This window comes from Typopeltis vanoorti, chromosome 3 (genome assembly GCF_054136105.1).
Source record: "Typopeltis vanoorti isolate ZY-2024b chromosome 3, IOZ_Tvanoo_1.0, whole genome shotgun sequence".
NCBI classification, from domain to species: Eukaryota; Metazoa; Arthropoda; class Arachnida; order Uropygi; family Thelyphonidae; genus Typopeltis; species Typopeltis vanoorti.
In genome coordinates this window covers 93,495,247-93,518,746 of record NC_143551.1, presented here as the reverse complement: position 1 = coordinate 93,518,746, position 23,500 = coordinate 93,495,247, and the positions used below count along the sequence as shown (strand labels likewise).

The 23,500-nt window shown below is 36.5% G+C and overlaps 1 protein-coding gene across 10 annotated transcripts in view; it reads right to left on the bottom strand.

The window, feature by feature from the left end:
• Positions 1-23,500, bottom strand: part of LOC150108392 (uncharacterized) — a 628,716-nt gene that overhangs the window by 603,061 nt on the left and 2,155 nt on the right. For all 10 annotated transcript variants that reach the window (XM_090415800.1, XM_090415806.1, XM_090415807.1 and 7 more), the window contains exon 2: positions 7,251-7,501. In XM_090415800.1, coding sequence (XP_090271926.1) covers positions 7,251-7,501 — 251 coding nt within the window. The remainder of the gene's footprint in view (positions 1-7,250; positions 7,502-23,500) is intronic.

Genomic DNA, 23,500 nt, shown 5'->3' with positions numbered 1-23,500 from the left:
AAAGGATGACCTAGAACCACCCACATCCACTTCTCCAACAGAAGTTATAAATATCAAACCCCACCTGAACAATAATAAAGCTCCAGGTTCAGATGGAATCACAAACAAAATAATCAAACTACTCCCCAGAAAAGCCATTGTACATCTAGTCAACATAATTAATGCCATCCGCAGACTCAAGTATTTTCTCTTAACATGGAAGATAGCGGATGTCACGCCAATCAAAAAGATTGGAAAAAACACCCAGCTCCCTGAAAGCTACAGACCTATCAGTCTTCTGTCCAGCCTTGGAAAGATCGCAGAAAAAGTAATCCTTACAAGGCTTCAATCAGAAACGGATAAACTAGGTATAATTCCAAATGAGCACTTTGTATTTTGAAAAAACCACACCACCGTTCAGCAGAACCACAAGCTGATCGAATTCATCTTCGAAGGCTTCAACCGAAACCTTCACACAGCTGAGGTCTTTTTAGATGCTGCGAAGGCTTTTGATAAGGTGTGGCATCAGAGTCTTCTCTACAATCTCATCACATTCAATATGCCTACTAATCTAGTTAAATTAATTCATTCATACCTGAAAGACAGATACTTGCAAGTCAAAATAAATGAAACTGTGTCAACCAGACGCAAGGTCCTGGTGGGAGTGCCGCAGGGCTCACTCCTGTCCCCCTTGCTGTTTTCTATCTATATAGCTGATATCCCTCAAAACACAAGCTCAACCATCACTGCATTATATGCAGATGATACCGCATTATTAGCAAGATCTCTCATCCCCAAAGTAGCTATCAAAAGACTCCAAAACAGTATTCACACACTAGAGAAATGGTTGATGAACTGGAGGATCCAATCAAACCCACAGAAGAGTTAAGCCATACTGTTCACTAGAAAGAAGCCTCAAATCAAGGAAGGTATACATTTACTAGTAGTTAAGATCCCATGGCAGAATGCAGTCAAATATCTCGGCGTAATTCTCGACAAAAAACTGCAATTCACCAGCCATATAAAACACATAAGTTCAAAGACATCCAAAGTAATAGCACAGCTCTACTCCATGATCAATAGAAAAAGTAAACTGGATACTAAGAACAAATTACTCATATACAAGATGGTAATATGCCCAGTCATCACTTACGCATCTCCTGCATGGAGTCATACCTCGAACACAAATATTCAAACTCTACAAAGATTACAGAACAAATGTCTGAGAATGAGTTTAGATGCCCCATGGTTTATCAGAAACTCCCAGATTCACAGAGAAGTCAAAATTCCCTACATTACATCCCTCCTTCACGACCTAGCTGAAAAGTTCTTCATCAAGACAATTAATCATCCGAACCCACTGATCAAGCAAGCTTCAGACTACAATGAAGCAGATTTCTGCAAATATAAAAGACCCAAATTAATTCTATGCTCAGCTGAACACAGCTAATCTCACTGCCTTTTCAGGGCGAACTTAAAACTCAATAATTTCTCCACTCAAAGAACTTTCCTTCTCAGACAAAGGGGAATATGAAAAGGATTTATGCTTCACCCATCAAGTCAGTACCGTTATGCGTTATGCGAAATTTATGGTGAATTACATGAGAGTCCAGAAGTAAGAACACAGGTATGTCGCGACATAAATTTGCATTGCCAAAGTGTGCCGCAGTCTGAAAAAAGTTTGAGAACAACTGATTTAAATCATTACTTGACACCTTTACTATAGGGTCCAGGCAAGCATATTCAACTAGCATTCTTATGATCTATACAAAATATTCTCTGCCTCTCTTTCCATCGAAATGGTACAGATTTTAATGCTGGTATTTAAAAGTGGGACATGTGTTTATTAAACAAGCAGGAGATCGTGCTTCTTTATTAGAATCCACTTCTTCATTGGATTCATCCAATCAAAACCTAGCATTTTCCTTCCAATTATGACAAAATTATTTGTCTCTGATCTATTGCTTTCAATTCCAAACACTTGCTACTGAATCATTTACTGAATTTAGACACCCAGCCACTGTATCTCTTATCCCTTCAAAGTAATTCCCTTCAGTTAAACAATTTCCACTTGTAAGTGGTTTGTAATCAACAAATCTGATATCCAGATAACCTTCAGTGACTTATTTTCCTCTAAAGTTTACACGTAGTACACTGCACAACACCCATTTATTGGTTGCTATCTGCAGTATATGATTTAATTCGACTTATTTTTAAGCAGTATTTACAAATAAGCATAATATTATCTTCATCACTTTCTTTATTTTCACGTGGTGCATATCGCTAAATATAATAATTATTACATGCAGTCAAAAAATTCCCAACAAATGTCTAATTCTTCGGAATTAATTTCCGCAATTTTTTTTTTTTAATTTGCTTCCTGCTCATGAGAAGGAAATAAAAATTACAGACTTTGCCCTGCTACAGATCAATAATACTTAATAAACTACTTACAGTTTAACAGTTAAATCAGGCATGGACAACCTTTCCCTAGTTCGCGGGCCAAATTATCATTCTTTCTCCGAGTCAAGGGCAAGACCAAATTATTAAATAAAATAAATTAATATTAAATGAATTAAAACAAGTTGCTACTTCATATTTCATTTATTTATAATATAATGCTTTGGTATAAAGCTCTACATAAATTTTATAATATAATGAACGACGTAACAATTTAATGTGAAGATTGGCCTTGTACTTCAACTAAGAGACTATCAATATTGATGTTAATATTACTTAAGGATAATCGCATATAATTTTCGAGATTTTCGTACGTTATTCTTGTCCGAATTTTTGATTTATTGTATTTTATCCTAGAAAAAACTGTTCACATATATGTGCTGCCGAAAAGACAAATGATTTTTTTTGAAAAGGCGCGTAAATTTGTATATTTCTCTTCCACCAAATAAAATTTATAAAAATCCATCAAAGCAATGTTGTTAAATTGTGATTTTAGCACTAAATCCGCCTGAAGCTCAATAAGTTCCATCTGTAAGTTTTCTGGCACATTATTTAAATCAGCGTCCATCGGACGGGCAAATATAGCGAATGTGGAGTCTTTGCTTTTTTGAAGTCGGCAAACCTTGCATCAAATTGCTCTATTAGTGCCTTCAGTTCATCTCCATAACAATTATAAGGGATATTTTTATGAGTTGCTAGAGTAGGAAAATGATAACAATTGTTAGCTTTTATCTGACTTTCCAACAATCTTAGTTTATTACAAAATAGCTTTGACATGTCCATGCAGTTCATGAACCAATAGTCCTTGTTTTTACATTTTAAGATTCAGTTGGTTTAGGTATCCGGTGACATCTACACGGAATGCTAAATCACACACCCACTCATCATATTTTACTTGGTTAATTGTGTTTTCTTTTATATCTATAAAATCTGCAATGCCTTGTCTCAGATCATAAAATCGTTTTAACATTTTACCTTTACTCAACCACCTCACTTCACTTCATCAGTGCATATGGCAGATAGTGAACTCCATTTAAGCCTAAATCTCTCGAAGACTGTGTCGACGGTTTAAAATATATCTTCACCGGTAGTTGTTCCTTTTAACGGCCGAAGCGCCAATAATTCTTCTGTGATGTTGAAATCTGCATCAACTCCTCGAATAAATATTGCTAGTTTTGCTGTATCGGTGCTGTCATCCAAAGCAATTGAAAATGCTTCCAATCTAGCAAACTTCTCTTTTAAACTTTTTTTTTGATATCATCAGCCATAATTCTATCCGTCGGACAACAGTACGTCTCGACAAACGAATATTCTTGAAGTCTTTTTTCTTGTCAGGACATATTATGCTTGCAACATCCAGCAGACATTCTTTGATAAATTCTCCTTCACCAAATGACACTTAGAATGATTAGCGATTTTTTCGCTCACCACAAAGCTGGCTTTGACAATGCTGTGTTCTTTGCTTGTTGAACATTTGCTGCTGGGTATCCAAGTTCTTCTTCAACTTCTGTATTTCATCTTTACGCAGGTGTCCATCAATTTTTGGGTGATCCGCATGTCTCGAAATAAAGTGTCTTCTTCAAGTTGTATTCTTTGTTGACGGATACGGATTCGTTGCACAGCAAACACACCGGCAAACCTTTATTCAGAATAAAATAATAATCCTCCGTCCAATTGTCTCGAAATTGACGAGTCTCTGCATCTACTTTTCTTTCTTTTTTTTGCAATAACCCCTGACATTGTCTCAAATTTATAAGAGATATTCAGCACTGTCAAACAAAACTGTCTTCTACACCGCAGGCACTGAACAGAACACAACATCAACGCAGGCACCAAACAGAACATAACATCGATGCAGGCACTGAACAAAGCACAACACCAACGCAAGTACCGAACTGACACGCTCACACACACGCCGCTAGTCAAAGTGAGAAAAAGACCTTGGTTGGAGAAAACATAGTGTGTTTTGAGCAAGTCATATGACGTCAGCTTAATGTGAGTTAGTAGAACACACCATGTTTTCTCCCACCATGAATCAGACAAACGTCGCTGAAATAGATTAGGGCCGGATCAAAAGAAGTAGAGGACCGGATCCGGCCCGCGAGCTGCCCATATGTGGACTAAATCAATCCTTCTTATGGAATAATTCAGCAAAATTAGACAATCTGTATAACGTAATTATAATTAACAAAATTAAGCTTTTGTTCATTTTATAAGAAACAAAAATGTATTGTCATATTCACTTAGCCGATGGATGTGCTCACAGTAGCCCTTACTAGCGTTAGGCTGCTTGATATTAATAATCGAATATTGCTCTGCTTGACATTCAAAATTATGTTACCATTATCTCCCGCTATTACTGCTGTTATTATTATGACTGTCTTCTTAATTAAAAGAATGACATAACTAGACATGACATTTGAAAACTGGTACACTTAGTGTTCAAACGCGTGTCATTTATCTAGCGAGAAATGATTTCTAGAATTTCTTGAGATCATATAGCAAGAGATACTGGGACAGGGTCCCTCACGTGCTCTTCTTGGGGGGATATTTTGAAATCACCACCATATGCAAGTGACGACGACCTTTCAGCTTCAAATCAATGTGCATTAAAAAATTAATTTCTATTAATAATACGACATAAATGCAAGAAATACTCAACGGATGATATGAGATATATTAACACTCTAGAATTCATATATGTAGCAACAGTAATTTCTATAAAAAGTAATTCCTAGAATACAGACTTTAACTTCTGCATTCTGGCTGCCTATTGCAGAAGACGTAAACACCACTTCCACTAAATTACACAGGCGTTGATATTAAATCAAATATCAGTGAGCAAGAATCACTTTACTGATTTCAATAAAATTAGAATTTAAAAAGTTCCATTATAAAGTAAAGTATTAAACAAGGTACAATTTCTTTCTCCGTTCTGACTCGTTTTGTCCAGGGATTATTAGTCATACTTTGAAAGTTATAATATTAATAGTTTGTGACATGTTACATTATGTGACATTACATACTACATAACGTTACATAAAGCAAAAAGTTGTTGCTGCTTCTGATGAGATAGGTAAATTTTTTTTTTTTTTTGTCTTTAAAGTTACAATTGGTTATCTTTATCGTAACCGCCACTACGTGGTGTGGGATAGTCTCTACGAAAGGAAACTCGAATGCCGGATCCCTCGATGCACGTAATGTCTAAAATGTTTTATGCGATTTAAAATTGGTGAATTCGGCAGCCATTGTAACATTTAGAATTACACGTCGTGTTTTCGAACGTTGCCGGGAACTTGACATGGAGCATTATCCTGCTGCAACATGCCTGTGTAATCTGAAAAGAGAATCATCATGAAGGTGATACTTGATCCACAATGGATAGGTACTTTGTAGCATTCATAGTACTGGTATCAAAACTCCAAAGGATTCTTGAGGAAAAATTCCCATATATAATACTGCCGCTTCCGACCCGACTATTACATTGGGACGATTCCTTTCTACAGGATTTCACCTAACCGTTCATCTACAATCTATAGCATATTGTAAACGAGATTGATCCGAAAATAAGGGTTTCAATCTCCCACCCCATTTTCAATGGTCTAATGACGTCTCTCAAATGAAAAACTGCAGACTTAGTCGTCGATCATTAGATATAAGCATGGGCACCTTGACTAAATGCCTACTTCAAAGACCCATATGAAGAGGGCATATTGGATTCTGATTCGGAAACACCGCAATTCATCACTTGGTTAAATTCCAGCGTCAGCATTTACATAGTTTATCATCTTAAATCCTGCACAAGGCAAGGCAACCTGCATAAGCATCGATGTGGCATGTGTATACTATTGTGCAGGTGATTTCTGTTCTGTTCAGTATCATGAAAACCGTGGAACATCTCAATTAGAGAACTCTGTGAACAGCCTTTAATATTAACAATTTTTTGGATGGGGCACATTTCAAAAAGTACGCTGCAATCTTGCATTTTCGAAGTACGTCAGATCAGGTTCCAAGAATATGTCCATCATCAACTTCGAATCAACAAGTACATTACACACTTCCATTATCATGTATACCAGGTTCCACCGGATTCAGATTAAAATCATCGATAGTCTTCGGGTAACTATGATAGACTAAGGTTCATATCTGATTGACTGCCTTTCCACCCCCTCTCCAAAAGTTAGAAAGAACTTCTCCTACTCCCTTTGGGGAATAAAAAGTTTTAGCGGATTTTTTTATAAAAAAAAAAAAAAAAATCAGCTAACGCCTTTTTATTCCCGTATACGGGAGTAGGCGAGGCTATTTATTTTTTTGTTAAAAATATGTCTTTATTTAAAATAATGTTTTACAAACTTTTTTTTTTTACTGGAACCCAAAATAGGAAATACATTTTATACCGCGACCCAATATACACGCCAGTACACACACGCGCGCGCGCTCGTAGGTATTTGTGTGTGTGTGTGTGTGTGTGTTATAAATCAAAACAAAAGTTATTTCGCCAAACAGTATATAACCATACTACATATAATAAAGTAAGAAAGAAAATATGATATATGATTTCATTAACATTTAAATATATGTAATTACAACGTATTTATAAGCTTGGTTTATTTACATTTTATACTTTGATTTGAATTTGTACAAGTGTTCAAATATAAGTGTTTTAAAGGAATGAAATCTCTGAGATCTTATCTGATATTTTGTATTCTATTTCATTAAAAAATGCCTATCAGTATGGTTGTGACATACTGATAGGTCGAAACCGCAGTTTGAAAAATTCTGATTTATAACGCGCTAATGAAATATGTTACCTTGTGGGCTTCTCCAGCTACTGTATGAAGTACAGTGCATTCCTGCCCAAGTCGAGCAGTCTCTTTTCCAGCTTCACATTTCTGAGCACGATGAGTACGGATACAGCATATTTCTAAAGCAGAAAGACAAGGGAGTTGCATATCACTTGGAACACCCAGTTCTGGGGATGGGTATCCTGTGCATGTACTGTGAATACCTGCCCATTCTGTGCCAATGCTACAACATTGCTCGTATATGATCTCCAGATCGCCTAAGGAAAGAATTTGGTTTGTCGATTACACAGGCAAAAAGAAGCCAATGAAATAATAATCGAAAGATCATATATTATCGGTAATACTAATAATAATTATCAAAACAATAAACTCTGTAGAAATATGTCCAACCTGTGCTATGCAATGCCAAATATTAGGTAAGTATTAAAAAAAATCAACTCGCGCCTTTTTCCTTTTATTCCCTTATAGGGAGTATTATGAAGCCTTTTAACCTTCCTAGCATTTGGGGACTGAGTAGACAATTCAACCGCCACCGGTAGCCAATCACAGATAGCTAGTCCAAGACTATCACTAATTATAATCGGCAACCGATGACGAGACTGGCAAACAAGTGCTGACATCTCTTGGTTCCTTATTCTAATAGAGGTATCCCTCGATTAACGCGGTTAATTAATCCATCGATGTTACTGCGTATATCAAAATAGCGTTAATCAAATCTAATAATCAATGGTAAAAAGTACAGTTCGTCCCTGATCGATTACTGTACTAATAGTTCGTTTTATATGGTACTCTTTTAGGAAAGATAAAAAATGAATGCAAAGTAAATGTTTAATAAATACTTGTACCTACATTAGTTACTGCAATATTTTTAATCAAAAGAAGTTATAAAGAGTCGATTGAACAGTTTTAGTTTTTTCTTATCGGCATAAATTCTACAGTAACAAGTAAAATGATTCTCCAGACCTCAGCAAACAAGAATTCTTCGATTAACACCTGGATCCATATCGATTACTTGCTGCTTAAGCAATTCTAAACTGCGAAATATTCCATTTTTCGTTGTCTTCAGCGTTGTTCAATTTCAAGAAGATCGTTTTCACTGAAATCTTTTGAATTTAAATCCAATAATTTTTTAACACCTTCTGCATCAACACTATCAAAACCGAGGTCTTCACCAATTGCAACGATTTCTTTGACGTTGTTCACAGGATTTTGAAAACAACGTAAGTCATTAGCGCATTCTGGCGGAAGGTTTTTCCAAACAGCTTTCATGCAACTAGAAGACACTTGCTCCCACGAGTCACGAATGTTCTCAATTGAGTCCTTAATGTTAAATTTCTTCCTAAATTCGTGGAGCCTAATCGCATTTTCTCCCTTTGTTGTTTCTACGGCCTTTGAGAATGTCTTTTTAAGAAAATAGGCTTTGAAAGTTGCAATGGGTTGTAGCAATTATGTCGTATTTGGTGGAAAAATAAAACTTTCACATTCTCAGACAGATCATTAAGACAATATGGATGACCACGAGACTAGCAGCATCGTGGCGTGAGCATGATTTTGCATGGTAAATTTAAAGGCGCGTTAATCAAAACTCTTGCCGCGTATATCAAGGAATTGCCGCAAGTAATTTCGCCGCGATAATCAAATTTGCGTAAGCAAACCCGCAGTTAGGTAAGGGATACCTGTATATGTTATTGTCTGAAATAGTGTGGGTTCAACGGTCGATTTATTTATTTACTTTATTATGTTATTTATTTATTTTTTATGCGCATCTCAACCACAAAAGGATGGTTTCTTTCATCAGCATTTTCCAATTTTATGCAGCTGAGTACCCATTTTATAAGGATAATTTTTTGTACTCCATCATATATGCGTAAATTTATGCTTGTTATTTATACAGTGCTCAATTATAAGTGGATTTGTATCTCACATCAGTTAGTCAATGGTTCCTGACTAAGTGTATATTTTCTATTCATGTGCATGCGTGTGTGTGTGTGTGTGTGTGTGTGTGTGAAGGCACGTTATTAAACATGAATAAACAATAGTCCAATTTCTGTCGTTTAGTAAAACTTAAATTGTTTATCGCGTGATTTAGTGTAAACTGTCTATCGACAGCTTACACAGAATATTTGAATTTTGATATATATTCTAAAGAAATATGGTTTATGGAGCCATGGATTGTATCCACAGCACCTACAAACCTGACAGTTGTTATTACGGCCTCTCGAGCAAACATGCTACAACACTTCATCTTGTCAAACCCTTCAGCAACCTCCACTAAAAAATTCCTACGCGAAACACAGGCCATCCTCACAGCTCTTATAAATGAATAGAAACAAACTAATTCCAGTCTCTCTCAGATCATTGCATGGAATGCAAATAGCCTCAGAAACAAAACTTAGAGCTCCAAGATTTTACCCATAGATACCAGATGTTATTCTAATAAACGAGACACATCTAAAACCTTCGGACAGCCCTAAAATAAGGGGTTATCTCCTATATACAGAACTGATAGCTTAAACTATAGAGGTGGTGGCACTGCCATCTTCATTAAATATTTTATCAAACACCATTCTGTAAACAACCCTTCAACAACTAACCTTCAGGTCACAGGCGTGGAAGTATTCACTACCTCGACTGGCAGACTGAAAATCAACTCAGCCTACAACCTACCATTAAAAACTCTACTGCATTCTAATCTAAATGCCATCTTAGGCATTAGAGAGTCCATCATTATTGCCGGAGACTTAAACTCCAAGCATCCTGCCTGGAATTGTAGAACTTCCAAGAAGAATGGCTGCATCCTTTCCAACTACATAGGATCAAACTATGCTGTTGTGGCAGGCCCCACCGAACCAACTCATCTTAGAACGTCTGGCACTGCTGACATCTGGATATAGCTATTCTACAAGATATTAAACTTCAGTACAGCCTAAAATCGTTGAACGAGTTGTCATCTGATCATAACCCAATTCTACTACAGCTGGGAAAACAAGAATACCTGTCTCCTCCCTCTCATCCATTTATATCGTGAAAGAGATTATCAAAAGTACTTAGGGATTATATTGGACCTGTTCGTCATATAAGTTCAAAAGAATATGTTAAAACTGCAATCACAAGCCTTATCCAACAAATTAACTCTGTTATAATGGCAGCCACTTGCTACAAATCTGTTCCCAAACCTGGTTGTCTGCCCGAACACCTTATGAACTTAATCAGAAGAAAAAACTGAGCAATAAAAATATTTTGCATCTCTCACTGCTCCATTTAGTCTGTTAAGAACTATTTTATCTTGTGGCACGCGGGTGTTGTGAAATATTTTCCTTGCTCTGTTTTTTCCTTGCTCAAAGCTCACAGAAACCAACTATGGGAAGAAAAGTTACCTTCTATCTCACCTACTGATCCCTCTATCTGGGAACTATTGAGGAATATAAGAAACAAAGGCAGTTCCCTTCCCAACATACTTTCTGACCAGGGCCTTGTTCACACAGACGTAGAAAAGACAGAAGCCATAGCAAAAAATTTAGGAGTGCAAACTTCATATGAAAACTTAGATTTTGATCACTTGTATAAAATTTACAGACAGGTCAGTCACTCATTAAAATTTCCTGATACCGGTGCGAACCATATTGCATCCACATCACCTGTTGAAATATATGACATTATAAAAAATTTAAAAAACAAAAAACTCCTGGTCCAGATGGTATCACAAATAGGGTGATCGAACCGCTGCCCCGAAAAGCTGTAGTGCACCTGACTATAATAATAAATGCAATCTTAAGGTTTCACTATTTTCCTCCCACCTGGAAACAGGCTAAAGTAATTCCAATTCATAAGCTAGGCAAGGACCCGCACCTGCCTCACAATTATCGTCAGCCTCATCTCCAACTTGGGTAAGACTGCAGAGAGGGGGTCATCCTCTCATGACTTCAAGCTTCAGTAAATGAACTAAACATCCTTCCTAAAGAGCAATTTGGTTTTCGGCAATACCATAGTACTACCCACCAAATACTCAGAATAGTCGAATATATTACCACTAGCTACAACTGACAACAATACACTCGAGCTGTTTTTCTTAATCTATCCAAAGCATTTGACAAAATATGGCACTTCGGATTGCTACATAAACTTATCTCAGCCTGTATCTCACTGAAAATGGTACATCTAGTTAGATCATATCTACAGAATAGAAACATGCAAGTCAAGATCAATGGTACTACCTCATCCCAGCGCCATATCTTGGCCGGAGTACCGCGGGGATCCCTACTGGCTCCATTCCTATTCTCTATATACATGTCAGACATTCCTCACAACCCAATTCTCCAAATGGGGACTACAAGTGAATCCCCACAAAAAAGCTCAGCCATTCTCTTCACAAAAAGATCGATATCTCCTGCAGGAGATGTCTTACTATTCAATACCAAAATTCCCTGACAGAAACAAAATACCTTGGTGTCGTGCTCGACCAAAAAAATAACTTTTAATCAACGCATCAAGACTATGTGTACAAAGGCATCAAAAGCCATCGCCCAGATCTACCCCCTAATTAACAAGAATAGCAAGCTCAACATCGGAATCAAATTGCTTTTACACCAGCTGATGATTCGTCCCATAGTCACTTATGCTTCTTCAGCCTGGAGCCATACCTCCGATACTAGCATTCTCATACTGCAGCGTCTACAAAACAAGTGCCTACGAATGATTCTAAACGCCCCCATGGTTCATCAGAAACAATCAACTTCATCGAGATACAAATATTCCTTATTTCTTCTCTTTCTTTAATCTTTAGCAACAAATTTTTTTCTTAAAAACGTCCATACACCCCAACGATCTAGTTCAGCAAGCTGTAGCCTACGAGGCAACGGATATATTCAAACATAAAAGACCAACAGTCATTTTATCTTCCTGTAGCGATGCATAATCTCCATGTCCCATTCAGGGGGAGCAAACTGCTCATAAAATTTCACCCTCACTATAGCCGTAATAGATAGCGGGAATATGAAAAGCATCTTGCTTCACCCCAAAAGCCATCAATGTCAATTGTCAATTGGATTGTATCCATTACTGCAAAAAAGGACAGATGAAATTAAAGTTAAAACGATTCTGAACATTTCAATATGGATCCTAAATATCAAATTTCATTTATTTCCATTCAGCCTTACAGAATTATTACTATCACCTTGAAAGAAATTGCTATATTTTTAAGAATAAAAATCATCATTCAAACCAAAATTGAACTACATGATATTTTCTTGTATGTGCCTAATTCCCAACTTTTATTAAATTCCATCCATATAAAATTGCTGTAAGTCCGAAAGGAGTCCGTAGAATTTTGATAGTTATCCTAAAGACCGTATTTCATTAAATTCCTTTGAGCCAGGGAATAATTATTATAAGTTCGAATCGTTTTGTAAATATAAGCAGTCTAGATATTCCAAAAAAATAAATAAATAAGGATGAATGGATCCACCCATTCTTAGAATACTGTTCACGTGATTACAGGGGGTGCACTTCAACCTCCCTAAAAATTTCGATGCTGTCCAGAGCAGAGCAATTTGGCTCATAGATGACCCCTTCTCACTAATCTACTTTAATCTCTATCTCACGGACGCAGGGTATTAGCTTGCGTCCTTGAGATAGAGTCGTTACTGTGTGGTTACTGCTCCACTGAACTGGCAACCATCATTCTTCCACTATCTATTGGACCTGTTTAAACAAAAGATGCCCAACATCCCTTTTTAGTACACCTGTAAACCCACCAAACCTGCTTTTATTCCATTCCGTTTTATTACATCTACATCTCGAACAGCCTTCCTCATGATGTGTTCTCCAATAAGTATAACTACAACTACCAACTCTTCAATGGCTTATTATGACTATATAAATTGGCACATATAGACTAAATTTTGATGATGATAGAGAGTTAATACGCTTTTCGTAGTGTTATAAAAATAATACGATAGAGATCAGATTCTTTCCATACTCCATAATATTTGTCAATATGTCTTCTGTAGCAGTTATGCATAAGAAAAATATTTAGAATTAGTGAAACCAGTCTGTACGAGAGAGACTAATTTACCTGTTGAAAAGTCGTTATGAATGTTCGTCATCTGATAAAATATAAGTGTGACTCTACCTAAAGGATTTCGTGGCCACTCACTGTATTATGAAGGTTCAGTGAACATGTATAAGTTAATGAATTCGAAATAATTAAACTTTAAAATGGCAAACTTATGTATCAGGGATCAGTAATCAGTTTGTTCCATTTATATAGCAGGAGGATGGACATAGATTATTTCAAAGTACACAGAGGAACGTTGACTGGAGAAAAATTAAAACTTTTATGGAGTGTTATATTTCAAATACCACACATTTTTATTTTCAAAAATTATTTATTATTATTATTTATAGAGACCTCCAGGGAGTCAGGGACACGAATCATCGAGAGAGGCCATACTATCCGCACCAACTGTCATACCTGTTCTGGAATTCATTCCCACTACTTGCACACACACACTACAACTGCTAATCTATTCCAGTCACGAACCACTCTAAGAGAGAAAGATCTAGATCTCGTCCCTTTCCGAACAGCATCTATTCTTAACTTTCAGCATGCCTATTCATCTTTTCCCTTCTCCTCCACAAAATGAAAATTTTCATTTGCTGATATCCTGTGTGACTTTCAAGAGTTTGTAAGTCTCAATCATATCACTCCCCTTTCTCCTCATCGCTAGTGTCTGCGATCTACAAATTCTCAATTGTCTTCGTAATTAGTATCCCACAATTATGATATCCTTTTAAAACTCTCTTTTGCACTCTCTCTCTCTCTCTCTCTCTCTCTCTCCTGACTCAGGATCACATCACCACGGAAACCAGGAGACTAGATCTGCGCGCAATAGTCCGGGTGAGATCTTATCAAGACTTGTAAAGAAGCAAAATGACTTCTTCCTTATCTTTATATGTCAAAGTTCGTTTCGCATTGCAATGATACTCTAAGTTGTGTTTGCAATGTTTGCTATATTATATGGTCCCTGAACTTCAACTCACTACCTACTGAAACTCCAAAATCCCTAGCTTGATCAATTTCTTCTAGCATAATCCCACCAATATATACTGGTGTCCAAAAGCTAAGGAGGAACAACATTTTTTACCTGCATATGAAAAAAATTTTCACGACTATAACCAAATGTAGACAAATTTATTACCAGCATATTAATAAATTATATTAGACAAAAATCTCTTATAAATTACGAATGAAATTGCAACGTTTTGGCAAAATTTATAAATTTCCTAAGGACGTAGAAAAGAAATTAATGTATAGAAAGAGCTTACAGAAAACTATAAATGTGATATTTAGATATAGAGATATTTCAGTATGGAATATGTCCATCCTGAACAGCGATGCAGCTCTCACAACGTCGTATCAGGTGATTTTGGAGTTCTTGAGGCAAACTAGCCCACTCCTCTTTCAGAGCAAGGATAAGGCTTTGTTTGTTTTTTGGAGGGGAATTTCGAGTAGCAGTGCGTCTCCCTGTTGCGTCCCAAAACGTGTTTGATAGGGTTGAGATCTGGGGAGAGTGCTGGCCACTCGATTCAATTAATATTCTCTATCTCCAGAAGTATCTCCACTGCTCATGTGGTATTTTATCCATAAAAACAAGTTCTTCGGCTACAGCACCACAGAATGCACGAAGGTGAAGAGCTTTGTTGCAATATCGTACCAATCATAGTCCCTTTTTCTAGCACTTGTAGTTCAGTGTGTCCATTAAGCATAATGCCTCTCCACACTATGACCCAAGCATTTCCGTATCTATCCCTTTCAAGAACATTTTCATGATGTATCACTTTTACACAAGATCAAGTGTCGTCTAGAATCGGAGGAAAGATTAAAACGACTCTTATCAGTAAAGAATACATTACATTAGCCCACTGGTTTATTGTCCAATTTTTATGGATACAACACTGAAAATATGCTTTACGATGAGCTGTGATAAAGAGACACAGATTACAGGCTTTCTGGCATATAGGCGTACTTGTCACATATAGGCGTACATCTTGCCACAGTTCGTTGAGAAATCGGCGTAGCTGTGTTTGAATGAAGCTAACTTGCAAGACAACCTGCAATGGTGCTGTTACACCCTGATACCTTAAGAATGTAGAATTCTCAGTTATCATGGTGTAACATGAAGAGCAAATAAATTAAAAACCCTGCATAAAAGCTAATAGCTAATTTAAATGAATTATTTAAAAGAAAAGGAAATATTCTTGCATCCAATAAAATATAAAGGTGTTTGGTTGTACTAACCAACAAAAAGAAAGAATATATTAATGTTGTGATATGATATAAAAGAGAAAATTTAACTAAATAAGACAGAAAAGGATTAGTCATGGGAAATGGTATGTGAGAGGCTAGAGATTAAAATATTAAGCGAATTCATAGAAAAATTTTGGAAAGGGGATTAAGTTGGAGGCTAGCACAAGAAAAACAACAGACAATCGCTTAGGGTCAATTCCCGGATTGAGACATCGTACGAGCTCGCCGACCAAAGGACGTTTGGCAGAAAAATGCCACCCTAATTGGTCGGTAAAGTCAAGTCAAGGAGGGGGGGGGAGAAAAGAAGTTACAGAAGGTGCCGTTAGGAGAGAGAGGGTATAAAAGGATTAGAAACCCCCCCCCCCACACACACACACAAGGCTTTTTAGAGACTTTTGGCCTTTGGTTTTGGTTTTGGTTCTGTTCCAGGAGAGTTCTTCGCGAGCTCCTTCGTATGGGTTTCACGGTGTTTTCCTGAGTGGTGAGATTTGAGTTATATCTCCATCGTCACAATACGGAAACAAAAGTGAGCGGAATTTCCGTTCCGTATTTCCTATGTAAGAAGCGAAGAATGCCATATAGTCGAGGAAAAGAAAGCATATTCTTTGTGTTTCAACTTCAGTGACAACCACGAGAAAGGGAAAGCTGCAAAGATATCGATATCCACGTCGTGAGTTGTACAGCCGTTATATAGATGATTCAAAGTATGTCCTGAATTACGAAAGGTTAAAACCGCATAAGCATAGTTCAATTCAAAAAGGAACATAGGAGAAACAGATTATCGGAGAGGTTATTCCAGGATACTTCAATCAGAAAAAGATAGAGGCCCATATGGAAAACTCAGGAAAGAAAGGTACGGTAAATTATATCTCGTGTTAACTAAGATTCGTCTGTACTAGTTATCATTATTCTAATACTGAACTGATGAAGTGACCAAGAAAACAATACTAGGACTTTAGTATCTGACAGAATATAATGAAAGTAAGCTGGCTAGTGTTAATGTTATATAAGTAATTAAGTGTCCTGAGAATTTTGCATGTCTATTATATTGTATAGGAAAGTTTAAATGTCATAGTTATGTGTTAGTGCAGTAAATGCTTTAGTTAAGCTTCTTAAGTTTGGATAGTTATATAGTGTGAATTAATCTTATATGTCCATGTCATATGAATTTATGTGTTGAATGTGTATGGCGGCATGATCGTAATACCCATTATAGGATCATAGCTTAAATACTTGTGATAAGTTAATGTCAGTTTGTAAATATTCAGTATAGCATTGAATTGAATAATAACTAAAATTTGAATTGTACCATGTTAAGGAATTTAATAAACCTTTTGTTCAATGATAAAACAGTTGTCTGAAATTGCTATCCAATGCACCACTTGAAAATTACGAACCTAATCACGAGGGAAATTAATGTGTTAAGAAAAGAGATAAAGTGTCACGACTGCAACATAGTTTCACTTCCAGACATATTTTAGTTCTTTCTCCTTGTTTTTGTACATAATATCTTAAACTAAATGTCCCAAAAGGCGCAGCATAATACAAATATTAGGGATACTAAGGGGAGAATTAACATAAGTATTAGTAAAAATTTTGGTGATATCTCGAACATAGAAAATAATAGGACATAGATAAGAGTAAAATACTAGATAGAATAAAAATCATAAATTGGGACACAACAGTGCGTCGATTATGTTTTGTTGTTATAATCAAAAATCTGTCTTCATTCTATATGGCAAAGCGAGGGCGACTTCTTAGCAAACGTCTGGAACACATTCCACTTGTTTCAAACGCTGTCCAGAGCCTGGATACACTTGTATGTGAGATTCCAAACTCTCTGACAATATATCACTAATTCTGCGGCCTTCAAACTTTCTAATAATTCTTGTCTGCGTGAAATCATCTAGATGATGTCTATGGGTCATTGTAAGATATTGAAGTTTGCAACATTGTTCATTCACGAAAAAAGTTTCCTTTAAACACAATTCGCTTAGCACAGCCTTTTGCCTTTTATCCTACTGAGTGATCCACTTACTTGCGACTCAAACATTTGAATGTGTAGCCGCTTGCAACTCGAAATCATCAGTTATACAAATTTCCACAAGCTGATTTTTCTGTATTGGTGGTTGTAACCTTCAATAACAGTGTTCGTTCTTCGGTTTGGACACCAGTCACACTGGATATTTAATCATACCAAAGTGCATAACTTTATATTTACAAGTATTGAACGAATAGCCATTTTCACATGTCCTCAATTCCACCTTATTCAAATCATGCTGCAAGTACTGCATATCAGCAGCAAACCTTGTGACCTTTGTATCATCAGCAAATAGCTGTATGGTATGTCAAATCCTTCTCAGTGTCATTAATGTACAAATTGCTTAACAATGGACCAGTAATTGACTGATCCTTGTGACACACCACTGATTACTTTAAATCATGCAGACTCACAACCCCATATAGCACTTTTTGTTATCTGTCAGTTAGTCATCCTCTTTATCCATGCCAATAATTATAATTTATAATCCAATCCCATATTCTCCAGTTTATGCAACAGTCTTTCATGTATTCCGTCAAAACGTCTTAGCAAAATCCAAAACTATCATGTTGTATCCGTTCCTCTTGTAATATTAGTAATATTATTCAACGGTAATATTAGTACAGATGGTAAGCAAATTGCTCAAATATGACCTTCCCTGAGTAAACCCATGCTGTTCATTGCAAAGTACAGATTCTCTGCTAATCCATTTCTGCATGCAAACCCTGACCAACTTTTCCAAGCACTGTACAAAACAGTGCTTGAAAAAGTTTTATTTTCTTAAAAAGAAAGAAAAAAAAAACTTCGCTTAATCTTTCCGTAGCCTTCAAGTACTTGGCCAACCAGACCGTCCTTCCTTGAAGGCTACGGTTCGCTGATTCGAATCCCGCTACAGACATGGATGTTTGTGATTGTCTTTAGGCGGGAGAGGAATTTCATCGTACGATGTGAGCTTCCCGCTTATTACAACGCCTGAAGTGACTTAAAAATTTTCTGTTTTGTACGGACTATGTAAATATATATATATATATATATATATATATATATATATATATATATATATATATATATATATATATATATATATATATATATATATATATATAATTGATAAAAATGGGGGAAAAAAATCTTCAGCCCACCCACGTTACAAATGTACTATAGGTTTACTAGTAACTTTCGTGGGTGGGAACCATATAAAAAAAAAAAAAATTGTATCCATATATTTGAATAAGCTGGAAATTTCGGGAAACGAAAATGGCTCACAGTTTAATGTTAGTAAGTGTAAGGTTATGCAGTTATTAGAGTTCCAGTGGCATATTATATTAGCTAAAGAGGCAAGGGATTTTGGCGTATTAGTGAATAGGAATTTGAAATTCAAAAGTCACATAGCAAAAGTTGCAAATACAACTCATAGGATAATTGCGATGCTGAAGCAAACCTTGACATGTAAGGATAAGGAAGTCATTTTGCCTCTTTATAAGTCTTTGATAAGACCACACCTGGATTATTGTGCGCAGATTTGGTCTCCGAGTCTCAAGGAGATAAAGAAGCTGTGGAAAGGATGCAAAGAAGAGTTACAAAGATTATATCTGGATTATGACATTTAGATTTGAGGACAGATTGCGAGTATGTGGATTGCAGACTCTGGTTAACAGGAGAAAAAGGGGTGATATGATAGAGATCTATAAACTTTTGAATGGGTGTTATAGCATTTCAAATAATGAAATTTTCCGTTATATGGAAGGAGGGGAGAGAACATGTGGGGGGCATCCATGGAAGTTAAATTTATTTGCAGTCAAGAAAGGAGTAAGAACTAGGTTTTTCAGAGAGCAGTCAGTGAGTGGAATATTTTGCCTTTAGGGATAGTGAGTGCATCTAGTGTGAATGAATTTAAGGGAAGGTATGACAGCTGGTTTGAGTGATTTATAGCCTCCCTCGATAAGTCTTTGACTCCCTGTAGCTGTCAGATAATAATAAGTATAATAATATTAAAACTTCTATGATAATAATCTTATTAAAAACTTCTCAACAATAATAAATCACGCACACACACAAATGTTTTCGCTGGATGTAATTTAATCGAAATTGGAATTAGGGACCTACTGAAGATGCTCATGTATTGCATTTTCATTTGAATCTGAGCTTTTTTCTTCAAAAATATTCAAATAATTGGAATTTTCCGAAATTTAATATTTAGAATCTCACTTAAAATTTGTGGAGTTTCAATAGGCTCATTTGTAGAGATAAAATTATGCAAACTAAAATTGTCTTGAGTACATATCAAAGAAGAATCAAAATTTAGTAAATACGAGCTTATAACTTTTCATATAATTGGATTTTCATACAAAAAAAGGTCGGCAGCGTTTTTTGAGTAAGGTAACTTTATCGCTGAAATATGACAATTTTTTCGAGAAGAGTGGAATTATTGACAATCGAAAATCTAAGCGGAACATTGCAACCTAGTCAGCCACTGGGCTAACCGCGCGGACGCATATGTAAATACAGTTCTTCTACTTCTTTTTTTTTTTTTTTTTGCATGGCACGCAATGATAGGTACCGGCACTACACTCACAAAACCATGTGTATGAGTGCGCGCATTGATTCATCCTTTCTCAAAAGACGGACTTTTGTTTGACCTTCTTTGTCATGAGATGTGAGATTCAAGAGATGGGACAAGAAAAGCCGATTACTTGTATTTCTTCGAATCTTTTACTCTTTGTACTTTTGAACAGAGAATGAAGATGATCTAATAAAATGAAGATGGGTGTGTATGCACATACCTTAATTCTGGCTATGACATAACCCAGAATTAATATATGTGCGTGTGAGTGCGCGCGCGCATAAAACTACGATATTCTTTCTTAGGGCGATCTAGCGCCATGGGTGGCACATATCACTTCCACTGAACAACACAGACGTGCCACATTTTAGAGCAATATGACGTAAATATAGTGGTTTATTAACATTTTAAAGATTTAAATACATGTTAATTGACGTAGCATTTATTTACGTCATATTGGTTTAAAATGTGGCACGTCTGTGTATTTCAGTGGAAGTGACATGTGCCACTCCCGACGCTAGATCGCCTGAAGAAAGAGTATCGTAATTCAATTCTAGTCGCCCACTTGAAGAATTTTAACTAAGCCTTTTTTCCACCGATTCCCGAGTTAGTCAATCTGTGGCACAGTCAAGCGGCTGTTTCTCCGGAAATTCTGGTTTTCGTTCCGTAAACGCGACCGTAAAACTCACACTATTTTCAGACAGTAAATTTAGTGTTAGAATTAGGAACAACGAGAATGGCGGCACTTGTCAGTCGCCTCTCTTCACCAGAGCGCCATATGTAATTAGGGAATCTTGGGCCAGCTATTTCTGATTGGCCACCTGTCGAAACTGCACTTTCCCCTCAGTCTCCTAACGTTAGATAGTGCTAAAATGGCCTCGCCTACTCTCTATATGGGAATAAAAGGCAAGCTGTTTTTTTTTTTTTAATTTAATAGTCTAAAATGTCTTTTCACCATAAATCGGCCAACAGAACACGCACACAATTTACAGAAAAAAAGTGGTGATGGGCTGTAGATGGTGTTGATGTAATAAAAAATTAAGTTGTGGGAAAGACGGTTAGATGTTTGTAGATATGATTTTAGATGTGTTAGCTATGTGGTTAAATGTGTGTAGTGGAGTAGAGCGCTCTCCCGCGACGAGTTTTTAGAGGTGTTACACAACAACAATAATTGCAATTTATTGAAGAATCTCAATGTAAATAGCTGTGGGATTAGATGGGATATCAATTAGGGTTTTACGAAAATGTGCAAAAGAACTGGCAATGCCTTTGACTAAGCTGTTTAATTTAAGTCTCAACTCTGGTAGAGTTCCAAGGGAGTAGAAAGAGGGCAAATTTATTCTTTTGCATAAGGGAGGTTCTAAGACTACAGTAGCAAATTACAGATCAAGCAGTATCTCAGGCGTGATGGTAAAAGTATTAGAAAAATTCGTAAATATGAGAATTCAAGAATGGGTAGATAAAAATGTGATATTATATGAGTATCAACATGGCTTTGTGAAGGGTCAGTCATGCCTTAGTAATTTACTAGCCTTTTATAATAGAATAGCAGCTGAGTTGGATAAAGGAAATGGCTATATGATGATTTTGCAAAGGCATTTGGAAGAATATCACATGGAACGCTGTTATGCAAATTAGAACAAATGGGGGATGGATATAGCACTCGTTAAGTGTATAAGAGGGTGGCTGCTAGACAGATATCAGAAAGCGGTATATGGAGGGGCAGAATCGAGGCACAACCAGGTGACTAATTGGGTGCTACAAGGTTCAGTGCTAGGACCATTGCTGTTTAATTTGTACATAAATGATATAGGAAATAACCTGGAGGGATATGTTTAGTTGTTTGCTGATGATCGAAATTAGGTAGTGTAGTAGTTAATAAAGCGATGTGGAGAGCTTGCAGGCGATTTAAATAGGCTGTCAGTATGACAGTATGGACAAATATTAATGGGTGTCAGTTTAATATCGAGAAATGTAAAGTTATGCACTTTGGGATAAAGAGATTACAAGCCGTTTATCACAGTGATGGCACTGTACTCCAGGAAATAGATGAAGCTAGAGATTTAGGGGTGGTAGTGGTGGTAATAGACAGAAGGTTAAAGTTTAGAGGACATATTGCTAAGGTTGCTAAGTTAGCACAAGTTTACTTGCTTATTTAAGAACACATTAACGAATAGATATGAGAAAGTTGTAATTCTTCTTTATAAGGCCTTGGTACGCCCACAGCCGGATTAGTGTGCTCAAGTCTGATCCCCTGGGTTTCTTGGGAATGTGGAAGCGGTGGAGAGGATTCAGAGGCGAGTGACCAAGATGGTGAGGGGGGGGGGCTGTGAAATGTTTCCATATGAGGATAGATTGAGGGTATGTGGATTGCAGAAGTTGGTTGATAGGAGAAGAAGAGGGGATATGATAGAAACATTTAAGTTGCTTAATGAGTTTTATAGGATAGACGCAGGTGAAATGTTTCAGCACCTGGCTAGGGGGACCAGAACAAGGGATCATCACTGGAATTTGAATAAAGGTGTAGTCAATAGGAGTGTGAGGACTAAATTTTTTGCTTGAAGAGTGGTGAATGAGTGGAATGGGTTGCCAGAGTCAGTTGTGAGTGCTATGTCTGTTAATGGGTTCAAGGAGAGGTATGATAGACTGTGTGAATAAATTGGGTCTCGCGCGACGAGTCTTCGGACTCCATGGAAGTGCCCTTACAATAATAATAATAATAATAATGATAACAACAACAACAATTAATATAATTTTAAACTTAGTGTCTAATGTAACACGTTTACGAGGCTTCCTCTTTTTCACTGGAGGCAACAGTACTTTTAATTTGATTTTTATCTGCCACTATTAACACAACAGAGAATAAAATAAAATATTGAAAATAAATAATAGTTATAAGCAGTTTATAATTGATAGAAAAACACCAACACACGGAGAGATGTAACGACGTCCTAAAAATTAATTAAATTAAAATAATAATAATAAAACGGATGAGTCTACAGGAACTGCGCATCGTTTCTTTGATTCAATGGACCGGCACGTCACTAAAGCCGTCGTATGAACGAACGAGGAGTATTATAAATGGCTCACACAGTTGAAAATCGTCGTAAAGCTGGAGGGATATTGTGTGTGTATAACTTATCTAAATGATAAACTGTCCCAGATTTCCCTATTCATTGGTTCAACAGGTAAACATAATAACACTGCTCTCTTGATAATGTAAATATTTGATTTGAGTGGCACTCGACAAAAACTACGTCAGACTATCCTTACCAAACAAATATATTGGTAGAGCCTCTGCTACTAATGGCTCAGTTAAGTAAGTTTGAGCGCGGTTAGTAGTT